Source organism: Dermacentor silvarum, chromosome 6 (genome assembly GCF_013339745.2).
Source record: "Dermacentor silvarum isolate Dsil-2018 chromosome 6, BIME_Dsil_1.4, whole genome shotgun sequence".
Lineage (NCBI taxonomy): Eukaryota > Metazoa > Arthropoda > Arachnida > Ixodida > Ixodidae > Dermacentor > Dermacentor silvarum.
Window position 1 is genome coordinate 179,756,432 of NC_051159.1, and position 11,874 is coordinate 179,768,305.

The 11,874-nt window shown below is 49.3% G+C and overlaps 1 protein-coding gene across 1 annotated transcript; it reads right to left on the reverse strand.

The window, feature by feature from the left end:
• Positions 1-9,621: 9,621 nt before the first annotated feature.
• On the reverse strand, positions 9,622-11,520 carry LOC119457082 (uncharacterized). Its single transcript, XM_037718909.2, has one exon. The coding sequence runs from the start codon at positions 11,428-11,430 to the stop codon at positions 9,622-9,624; it is 1,809 nt and encodes a 602-aa protein (XP_037574837.2). The 5' UTR covers positions 11,431-11,520.
• Between the last annotated feature and the right edge of the window lie 354 nt (positions 11,521-11,874).

Genomic DNA, 11,874 nt, shown 5'->3' on the forward strand with positions numbered 1-11,874 from the left:
AGGCAGGGCGCTTAGGTGAGAGCTCGTGTGCTGCTAGGAAGAAACAGAAGCACTTCTACTCTGCCAACAACCGCGCTCGTCGCTCGCGCGCACCGTCTCTTATCTCCACACGGCTCTGACCTTTATGCGCCGTGCATTCGCCGCTCAGTTACCGTTGAAGCGATAGACCGCACGTACCTTCGCCCGCTGCTTGCTGCCAGCGTTTTGACAGTCGTTGTCTGCAGTCATTCAGTGTGATCTATTCATGTTTGTTTGTGCGCGCTCACACCACGCTTGTTCATTCAGTTAGTAATAGTCGGGCCACATTTTCCAACGCACGCTACACATGCAATGCTGCCCGGATCGGCAGCGCAGCGCTACAGGTGTGTCCCTTCGCACGCGCTGCCCACGGGAAGCGCTTCTCATCAACACCACCGTTTCACAGGCGCCTTCTCGTGGTCATCGAGTCTCTCTTCATGTCGGTCTACTTACGGCGCAGCACACCTGCTTACTTAATCAGCTCATGTTTACTACAATTCATATTGCTACCAAAGCCGCTCACCTTACTTCGTATGGCATTGCTGTGTTGCTATCGCATTCATTGCTTCGCCCTTAGGGCGAAACTGTGAGACTTTTTTTCGTAAGAATGCCTTTTCGCGCTTATTGCGCTTTGTCAGTGGTTAGAGCGACGGTCCGCTCGCCTTATCAACGGGATCAGCCGGCCGTGAGCCGTGGATGATAAGACTAGTATAGAATAAGTCATAAGTCATCGCTACAAAATCGCGGCCCAGAATGAAAGAGCGTTCTGCTCTTGCGGCTGCTGCTTACGGAGCTGCCGCACTGGCGCCTATCTTGAAAGCGATCTGCGATGTGGTCGAAGTGTGCGCCCGCGGGGACCTCATCTTCAAAGCGATCTGCGATGTGTACAAAGTGCATGCGCCGAGTGCCGGTAGCTTCGTATGCGCTGTGCTTTCGACGTTTAGTTCGCGTTGAAGCGAGAGCCAGCGCGAAGGTCAATTTGCTCGCTGCCGCTGGCGCGCTTTCTCACTGCAGCGTTTTGACGAGTTTCCCAATGCCATATTCTTCAAGGGCATTTAAAATTGCATCATGTAGAACAATGTCAAATGCACCCTTGATATCCAGAAAGACAGCAGCCGTCAATCACTCAATACTCAATCACGTCAATAGACTTGACGCCGGTTTGCGATTCCGACTTCCACTTCGGATGCGGAGAGGCCAGGAAACACTTATCCATCTATTACGGCTTGGTGTGGCGTACACTCGCAAATACCTTCACAAGATTGGACGAGAACGGGACCCTGATTGTAGCGTCTGTCACACTCCCGAGACAATAGAACACATACTTTGCGTGTGCCCTCAATATGCGACCGAGCGAAGGACACTAAAACGTAGTGTTGACTGTTTGGACTCCCGCCCCTTTTCGGAAGCCAAGGTTTTAGGCGCATGGAGAAGCGTTGATCATGCCCAGCGCACCATAAGATCACTTTTGAACTTTATGTGTGAGACGGGCTTAGGCGGTCGTCTCTAGGAACTGTGCAGTGTGCAGTGCGCGAAATGTGTTTGTGGGATGACATTCTGTGTGGACAACACTACTCCTGCGTGTAGTGTGTGAAAAGTGCACAACCGCGTATTGGACAACGTGTGTAAACAGTAGCTGATTGTACGATATCATAATCACCTGTCACCTACCTCTCTCTGTATCTCCCACTTCCCCTTACCCCAGTGAGGAGTAGCAGGCTAGAGACACGCTCTCCAGGCCGACCTCTCCTCCCTTCTCTTCATTAAAATCTACTCTCTCTCTCTCTTGACGAGTTTCCACGGTCAACGAGCGAGATGTGTCCTTGTTTAACTGTGCTCGCGTGACACCGTGCTTGTTTATTTAGTTAGTAAGCGAATATTTACAACTTATACGGCAGATAAAACTACTATCCTTACTTCGTATAGCTGCCTACTAATTTCGGGCGAGACTGCGAATTTTTTTTTTTTTTGCTGCATCGGCAGATTTACAGGCTTTGTACCAATCTCTACAGTCGTATATGAGTAGCCTATAATTGTGGATTGATGGCATTAACCTCTCTTAATATCAGAAAAAGCGCCATACTAATTTTCCCTCAGAGCGTTCCCTGTGCAAATTTCGATTCTTTATCGACAAGAGAGAATTCCGGAGGTAAATTCATTTAAATATTTTGGTGTAATGTACACCGAAAAGCTTAATTGCCTCAAAGGGAGCACGCGCAGTAGGAATGCTGCGTAGACTTAACAACAATCGATCAGGTTTGCGTCCGCATGCCCTCATTATGATCTATTGCATGTATGTTCGCCCGATAATTGAGTTCGGCTGCGTTTTGTTTTCTAGCGGACCTGCATACAAAATTCGGCCTCTGGTTTTATTAGAAGGTGAGGCATTACGTTTATGCCTTGGGCTTCCCAAATTTGTCGCTAATGATATCTTATATTGGGAAGCACGCCTGCGTTCTCTTCTCATGCGATTTCACATTCTAACGGTAGAAACCTTCCTAAAGATACATGCATCTCTACAGAGGAAGCCACAATACGTTTTCATTGCTAAATCGGCTTTTTTTTAACCATCAGTGGTCTCGCTCACGTTGTCCTCAAGTTGTTTTCGCACAAAAACTATTAGATCCATTAAATGTACACCTATGCGAAGTGGTCTTACTAAATTCTACTGTTCCAGCCGCTTCCCTTGCGAACCGTTCCAAAACCTTGGCTTGAATTTGAATCTTCCAGTAACTCTTTCCTTTGGGGCTACCGTACTGGGCTACAGCCACAGAAACGTTTGTTATGCCCTCTGCATCTTTCTGCGCGAGACAAAAAGAATCGCATGCTAAAATTCTTCTTAATACTTATTATGCTCGCATAACTTTTTTCTATAATTAGATATTTCATCACTCATATCTGTAACAGTATGCACGTTAAGTCCCATTTACAAGATACTTATTTCATTTCAACTTACTCTCCTAGAGTTAGACCACATTTTCACCGCCCGATTCATGACCGATCTCCCAGAGTGGGTTGCACCATTTCATTAGGGAACAAGAACAAGAACTAGCAGAATTGACGAAGACGGCTCCCCGTATGCTACAGGGGAATTGCAGGGACCATGCATGGGCATCAGAAAAAAATGGCACGTTTCTAAACTTTTGAAGCCGTTTTTCTCAGTTGGAGTTTTTTTTTTTTTTTTCATAGAAGTTCGCGTTATCAGAAACTATCGTTTTCGTAATAGAAAAAGGCAACGTATTTGCAGGACGTTTTCTGGGGTGAAATTTCATGCAGAATGCTACTGTGGACTCATATTTTTAGTTTTGATGCGAAAGAATCAAATGGCTTATTGAGTGAAACAGTCGGCGTCTGTCGTCTGTAGCATCGAAACGGCAACTAAAATCGCATTGTCATTGGCTGCGACGCAACGTCACGAGCGCGCCTCGACGGAGTTCCCATTGGCAGGGACGCCACATCACAACTACGCCTCGACGGAGCAGAGTGCACGATAGCGCGCCAGGTATTGTGTGAGGGGAGAGGGCATCAACCAAGATGCCACGTCACCCTCGCTCTCGGAAGCGGGCGCGCGGTCCGTACATCTCTCTTTGTGACCCCCACTGGGCTTAGCTGCTGCGCGCGCCTGGCGGCGTTGGTGGCTGCTGCGGCCTCCTCAGTCTCTCGTCACGCAGGACGTCGATGACACCGCATGCTGCAGCTGCTTGCTGGCCAGGACAGCACGTACCGCTATGACACCATACTCGCAGCGCAAAACTCGAAGGACCGCTCAGCGGCGTTCAATTGGACTTTATTGCTTTCGTATTCACAACTCATAAGTGCTCAGGTGTCTTCAGTTGTTTTATACGTTTCTTTATTCGAAAACTTGAAATTTTTAACGCAAGGTGGAAGTGCAATTTTTGTGGCACCAATTACGCAATTTTTACATAAAATATTGAAAGAGACGAAAGTGGCCACATAATAGCATAAATAGGGTATTACGCACAATAATGGTAAAATTTGTAGTTATTTTAAAATGATAATCTTTACCACTAATGATAGTCATTTGCCTCGACCGGCCAGTCGCGCGGCAATATTGCGTGTATTCGCGGGCTTCTTTCACGCTCAGAAAAACACTTTTATCACTTATGTAGCACGTATTGACAACAGAAAACAGCATCGGGAGTTTTTCGTGATGCTCTACAATATTTTCGTTGACACTTTTAATCTAATTATAATATTTGAGAAGTTGATTAATTAATTAGGACTAGTTATGTAATTAGGCCGAATGCAAGAAATAATCTGAGTATCTCCAAGGGACGGCAAATAACATTACCTTAGTTCTGTCCAGCTACGTGGCAGTTGCATATTTTTAAATCTTGGTGCGTGATAGTTGGGACACCCTACATGTATATCCTCAAATATATCTGCCGAGACGCCGACCGACCCCGCAGTAGACAGCAGTCAGCAGCCACGTCGAACTCGGGAAAGCAAACAAAGAAAGCTCTGCTTAAAAAAAAAAAGGGGGGGGGGGGGGGGGGCTCCAATCCACGCTGTGAAGGTGGCTGGACAGCGAATCTGTACACGACACCCACAACGATTACCCATTGTGACGTCACTTGAATTCACACACGTGGCTCTACGAAGAGTGAAACCAGAGACAAGAGAAATGTACTTAACCACACCCTTTATTACTTCACAACGACATTATATTCACGTTTTTCTTCTCGCGTCTTTAGCTTCCATGGTCTACCCATGGTAGCCTGCAATGAACTGTATGAGTTGCTAGACAATGGTGACGTCACTACGTAATTTCTATGCTGTTGGGTACTTTTACACTCGAAATAGCTTATGGAACCGTAATCTTTACCGGGAAACACATGCGGGAGAAGGACGCGGGGAGGGTTTTGAATGACGTCAACCCCTTTCGAAGCAACTGCAAACATAATCTTTACCGGAACGCGTTCCCATTGTTCAAACGCACCTTATCATCCATCATGTGGTTTGATGCTTGTTTTGTGGTTTTTCTTTTGAAAACGAGTGCTGAGCTGTATGCTGTATGCCTGATTTCAAAGGAGATATGCTGTTTGTATTCAATTTTTAGCCAGGAGTTTTTTTGCTTACACCGACACGAAAATTTCCTTGGCTGGTAGAGGAATACAGCTTCGCTGTAGAAGTCACAGTTTCACCCGAAAGACGCAGCATCGATTGCGATAGCAAATTAGTAGAGAGCTATACGAAGCAAGGATAGTAGTTCAATGGGCCGTATTAAGTTGTAAACATTCGCTTACTAACTAAATAGACAAGCACAGTGTGACACGCGCACAGGTAAACATAAGCACATCTCGCTCGATGACCGCGGAAACTCGCTGTGAAAACGCCGGAGTGAGAAAGCGCGCCAGCATCAGCGGGCAAATTGACGTTAGCGCTGTCTGTCGTCTCGCTTCAACGCGAACTAAACCTCGAAAGCACAGCGCATGCGAAGTTACCGGCACTCAGCGCATGCACTTTGTCCCCATCGCACTTAGCTTTGAAGATGCGCGGGCGCGCACTTCGCCCACATCGCAGATCGCTTTCAAGATACGGCGGCCGCGCGGCCGCGCTGTGAGCAGCAGCCGATGGAGCAGAACGCAACCCCGTCTCTCCGTCGCCTCGCCCCCGTTGGTTGCGCGCGAAAGAACGCGCGCTTCCGGCCTGCCTTTCTCGCTCGCGGGCGCTGCATTGAGCCGCGATTGTCGGTTCACGTGACCTCGAACACTTTCACTCGTACACACAGCGACGGCGCGCGGCGATGATTTTATCGCCATTGGACTTTATACAGAACCTCATGGCGATGGCGACGGCGATGGCGACGACGATGGCAGAAACGCGCTTGGAGTGTCCATATAATTGCTATCGCAATAAAAGTGGTTTCCGAATTGGTGCTGACCTCGCGTTGAGTATTTTATTTATTTTTGAAACATTGCTATTGAGGCACTGCTACGCATTTGGGTGCAGCTAAACGGGTTAGACGAATGCACTCCGAGGTAAGGGCGTTCTACAGCATAAACTAATCCTTAATGTATATGACCGGGCTAATTGGTAAAACATTGTCCTTTGTAATCCATTTGCGCTTGTGTTCGTTCATTCGTTCTTTCAGCACTCCGTCCGCTGTTGCGCTGGTTTTATAATCCGTAACGTAGACAGCCCGCGGATGACAATGACAGCGATATGCACTCGCTCAATGTGACCATCTGACTGGGGTATTAGCTTCGTTGATTTTCACTTATGTTGTCGTATTCCGAAAGTTCTGATCTTGTATATTCTCGGAGCATCGAATCTCGAGAAGTCGGACACATTTAGAAGTTCCATCTTAAATATATGTAGGATGCAAAGTTGCTTTTTGTCATGGCCATTCAAAATATTTTGCCGTGAAGAGAGCACTTGCCATTAACAAGCAGGTCGTTATTATTGTTTATTGAAGTCAATGGAATGTATTTATTGGTTGAACTTTATCACATGACTTCCCACAAGCATGTGCTTCAATATGCTGTCTGCTGTACAAGGCAAGTTCGCAACTGCCAAGTACACCGTCTGAAAACTTACACATTAATAGCTGCATAGTATGTTGCGAATTCACAGTGTTTATTTAACGTGTATGACTAGCGACAAGCTCATTATCAGGTTACGCTCAACAAGCGTGAGTGGAAGTGTTAACGCGATAGCGTTAAATGTCCCGCGTCGCAGAAAATCCGGTGTCGTCGTCGGCGTAGGCGGCGTTGCCCGTTAGAGAAAACTCATCCCGAACCTTGGCCTACCGGAGTCCACGAGCACTTCTCGTCTGCTACAGCTGGGGGTATACAACACGCTTGAGGAAATCGTGGATGCGCAAAGAGCCTCGCAACTCGAACGCATGTCCCTGACAGCCACGGGTCGGTACATCCTGCAGAAACTCGGCTTCAATTACCATGTCCAACACGGTCAGAAACAGGCCATTCCACCCGACATCAGCGACACGCTGATCGTCGCCCCTCGAAACATGCACCCCGAACATAACGGGGGCCGACGCCAGGCCCGTGCCAAGGCACTGCTGGGCTCCTTTGGTGGGAAGACAACTACGCGCTTCGTAGACGCGGCAGAGTACACACAAGAACACCGGTTCACGGCGGTAGTCATAGACGTTAACTCCCGGCTTACTCACGCGTGTAGTGTCAGCACGGAATATCCAGATACAGCGGAAGAGGTTGCGATTGCGTTTGCGCTTACCGACTCCTTCTGCGAGGTAGTTCTTAGCGACTCACAATCGGCAGTTCGTAACTACGCGCGGGGGCACATTGCCTCCGAAGCTCTTCAGATCCTAAGTAAAGCTGGTCGACAGCACTTCGATAGCACCGCGATCATGTGGTTCCCAGCGCACGTCGCCACCCCCCTCGACGAGGGCCCCCCTAACTTGAATGAGGTGGCACACCGTTCTGCGCGAGAACTGACTCGCCGCGCAGAGCCTGAGACACCCTCTTCGAGTTCGGACCTCCTGGTGCGAAACACGCGAGAACGCTTAGTAAGCTATAATGATATCACCAAGCACTACCAGTCAGGCAGGAGGATATTGCCCCCACCTCACCCCAAACTGAAACGTTGCCAGGCAGTCGTCTGGCGACAACTGCAGACACACACCTTCCCCAGTCCGGTGCGATTGCAGCACATTTTCCCCACGCAATACCCGAGTGCTATTTGTAAGTTATGTCAGGCAACTAGAGCGACACTCTCACACATGTTGTGGGAGTGTCCTGTTATAGCAGCGAAAATGGCAGTAGCTCCGGAGGCTCTTGCGTCGAAGAGCGCCGCCGCTCTGCGCAGCTCCAACCTCAAAACACAAGAGTGGGCAGTCTAGCGGGCCCGGGAGGCGGCGACGAGGCAAGGCCTCGAAGTCCCCTCATGGGAGACCTGAGCCCGGGTCATTAAACTTCGCCGGATTTGAATAAAGTTGTTTCTATCCATCCCGAACCACGCAGGCCCTCCGCGTGGTGCATATGCGTTACTGAACTAATTTAATTTCTCATAGTAAAGTGCGCCAGCAAATACATAAAGTATGACTTACACACAGCCTACAGAAATGATAGCATCGGAATGTAATTTGAATATACGAGAAAACATATTTCTGTTGCACGGAAACTCAAACACAAACCCTTTTCCAGCAGCCATTTGAGGTCTGTCTTAGTGGGAGCGGCGCGCCTCACTCGATTCCTTGCAACACCATCCAGATGGCGCTCCCCTCCACGCATCTGCGGCAGCGGCTGCGCCCGCCATGCGGGGAAGAGAAAAAAAAGGAACCAGAAAGCTCGCCTTCGTGCATAGCGTTCGCCGCAGCGTTTCCAGGTAAACATTACGGTTACATAAGCTGCACTGGCCGAGAAGCGCGAGAAGCAGTCAGGGATCTTTGAATGTTATCGCGTTCCGCTCTTAAAGGCGAAGCTTATGCGTCCTCCAAGTTTCTTTTTAAATTGCATTCTATTTGCAGAACTATACGTTTCCATAGATTTATGGCTTGAATTATCGAGGTATACCTATGTATATTTATAGGATCAAACCGATACTCTTACGACTGACATTTTTATTGCGATATCAATTATATGGACACTTTAAGCGGATCTCTGCCGTCGTCCAAGGGCTTTAAAAGGGAGATTGCGTCGCCCGTTCCTCTTGCGCCCAGTTGCAAGATACGCATTTGGTGCCGCAGCACAGCGTCGCCCCCCCCCTCCTCCCTCCCTCCCATACACCCGCGGCCTTTCGCGCGACGGAAGTCGCGTTTGCTCTCCGCCGCCCGTTCGCTCCCCGAGGGAGGGGGGGGGGGGGCGACGCTGTGCTGCGGTACCAAATACGTGTCTTGCAACCGGGAGCAAGGGGAACGGCGACGCAATCTCCCACGCGAAAGGAGGAAAACGGGAAGGCAGCTCGGGAGGAAGGCAGGGAGGGGAGGGGGGGGGGGCTTCTACTTTGCCGACAAATACGTTCTTGTACTTTGCGCCGGTACGGGCTGCCGGTGTTGCGCGCACCGTATCTCGCAAGCGATCTCCACACGGCTCTGACCTCTTTATGCGCCGTGCATTCGCCGCTCAGTTTCCGTTGAAGCGATAGACCGCACGAACCTTCGCTCGCTGCGGCGGCTGCACTTGCTGCCAGCCTTTTGACAGTGATTGTCTGCGGTCATCGAGTGTGATCTATTTATGTTTACTTGTGCGCGTGGACACCACGCTTGTTAATTCAATTAGTAAGCGAATGTGTCAAGTTTATGCAGCCGATAAAACTACTATCCCTACTCCTTATAGCTCTCTACTAATTTGCTATTGCAATTGATGCTTCGCCTTTCGGGCGAAACTGCCACATTTTTTTTTTCAGAAAGGAAAATTTGAACCATAACGGCTATGCCAGTAAAAAAAAAATTGGTGTTAGCATGAATACTGCAAAACGTCTTTCCAATTCGTTTGAAGTCTGTAAGCGTCAAGGATACATTACTTGATGACATAATGCAGGCATGCTAGCAGTTAATGCATCGTGACCTTGTCAATGCGTTAGTAAACAATTTCAGCACAAACGTTAGCGTTATAATTTATAATTATTAAGAGTTCGTTAATTGCGACCAACGGTTTCCTACTTGCACATGCACAGATGCTGCATTCGACTCAAGGGCAAGCACTTCGTCTCGTTGCTGTACTTGTCCAACCTCTGGACGAAAACAACCCGGCGGTTGTCGTACGTAGAGTTCTTTATCATTCCGTAAACTTCGAAGTGCGCCGTCGGGGTCGTGGTTAGCCTCAATCGGAACAGCACCTTGCCGGCAATATCGCCGCCGAGAACCTCCGCTTCGTCTACAGATGCGAGGGACCAGATGCGGCAGAGACGCGGGAAGTGCACCCCGGCTTGAGCGTTGATGTACGCCACGCCGAAACGCCCGAGCGCCTCAGCCTGCGAGGCATTCTCCACACGTCCTCGGGACCCGAGGCAAGCACAGAAGTGGTCCGGAACGAACGCGTCGTTGCAGCTCCTCTGTGGAGGCACAGGGCCCACCAGGCTGAGGCCCTTCAGTGTGGGCTTGGCGCGCAGCGACGGAAGATCGGCCAGCGAGAGCAGCGTGGCGTGGAAGTCGTACGCCGTGATGAGCCGGCGCTGGTTCACCTCCAGCTGCACGGCAGCTTCTGGGTGGTTGCGCAAGAACCAAGCTGGAAGCGCCAGGAAAGCGAACGGTGTTAAGTCCTCGTGGCGGCCAGCTTCAGTCAGTCGGATAGAGCCGTAGCGGACGCCGTGGTCGCTGAGAAAGAGCAGCGCTGTCCTCTCCAAGACACCTAGCGACGTTAAATCCCTAAGAAAGCCCTCAAGCGGATCATCTAGAATGGTGAGATGAGTGTGATTCTCATGCGGGACGTCGCTTATCCATACGTACGCGAATGCCTTGTTCTCCCTGCTGAGCACGTCTCGAACGTAGTCGAGGTAAATTCCAGTCTTGAGCCTTGAGCCGGCGCACAATGCTGGCATGAGCTTGTGCTCCGCATCTATCGCTAGGGCGATGGGCCTAGAGTAGTAGTCGGCAGGCGGATTCACGAAGCCCTTAAGATCCGGAAACGTGAACAGGCCAGCGTGAGCCATTTCCTCCAGAAAAAGAGTTGTGTAGCCTCTCATCTTATATGCGCTCCACAGATGTGGCAGCGAATCAAAATAGGCGTCTTGGTAGATGCTGAGAACATTAGGACCAGACAGACCTGTTAGCAGTGGCATTTGGTTCGGAAACGAGTTTTCTCCAACTTTGTTGTAGCCGAGAAATTCAAATGCGTTCAATTCGGTCATCAAGAAGCGCCGCGTCTTCTTCAAGCGACGGTTAAAATTTAGCCTGGAAGTAGAATCTAGCCCTAAAACTAGGACGCTTAGTTGATCTGGATATGGAGCCCGGTCGCCATTCTTCTTACGGGGAATCATAAAATACTCCTTGAAGAGGGCGGTGGAATTAGTTTCGCACGAAACTTCGATGTACTCTCCACTCAGCGCTTCTCCGAATCTGACCGGCTGCTGCGGTGCTTTGAAGTAGAGGTTGTCCGGAGTCGTGGTTCTCGTCTGTCTCAAGATTTCACGAGAGGCACAAATGAGCTGCTCGGCTACGAGTCCGTACCGTTCGTGAAGCAGGCGTCTGTCCAGCATTAGGGTGCTGCCAGAAAGGTACACGACCGATGGTTTCGAGCACGACCTTTGCGATGGGGACCGCTCAACGAGGGAGACCAAACGCATCGTCCAGTGAAACGCGCTGTACTTGGGGAACTTGCAGCCGGGAAGGTCTAGGAGTATACCGCCGTAATGCAGTTCCATTCGTGAGAACGCTCTGCGCAAGTAGGACACCTCCACTTTCAGGGAGATGCACAGAAGGGCACAATACGCAATACCATAAAAAATAATCTTCGTTCGGCGGCGCATGTTGACGTTGATGCCGAGTTCTTAAAAACATGGCGCATACCCACCAGGGATATTGTTCACACAGCGCGAAATCAAACTATACACTGACACCCGAATTTTTAAAGAAACAGTAAACAAAGAATAAGGACAATTATTTCGCACAGCTTTGCAAGAAAGTAAGAAACTATGCAGCAAATAAAAGAACTTGCGAGAAAAAAATTCAAATAAGAACAATGCACCATAGGAGGCAGCTATAGCAACACACTCTAATAAAAGCTCGATAAATGCTTGAAGTGCAGCTCAGACTGCCCTGTGGCTGCGGAACAGCCCAAATATCATAACAGACATCGAAAATGCATAATGGCAGACACGGAGCTCGAGGTTAATTTAGCGCATGTAGGTTAAGCGGCGATGAAAGAAGAAAAGGGTCATTTTTTTTCGTTTTCATTGCAAAAGAGACAGAGG

What these genes read in the sequence shown, in the direction of transcription:
- LOC119457082 (XM_037718909.2), bottom strand. Translation starts at nt 11,430, where the DNA reads ATGCGCCGCCGAACGAAGATTATTTTTTATGGTATTGCGTATTGTGCC.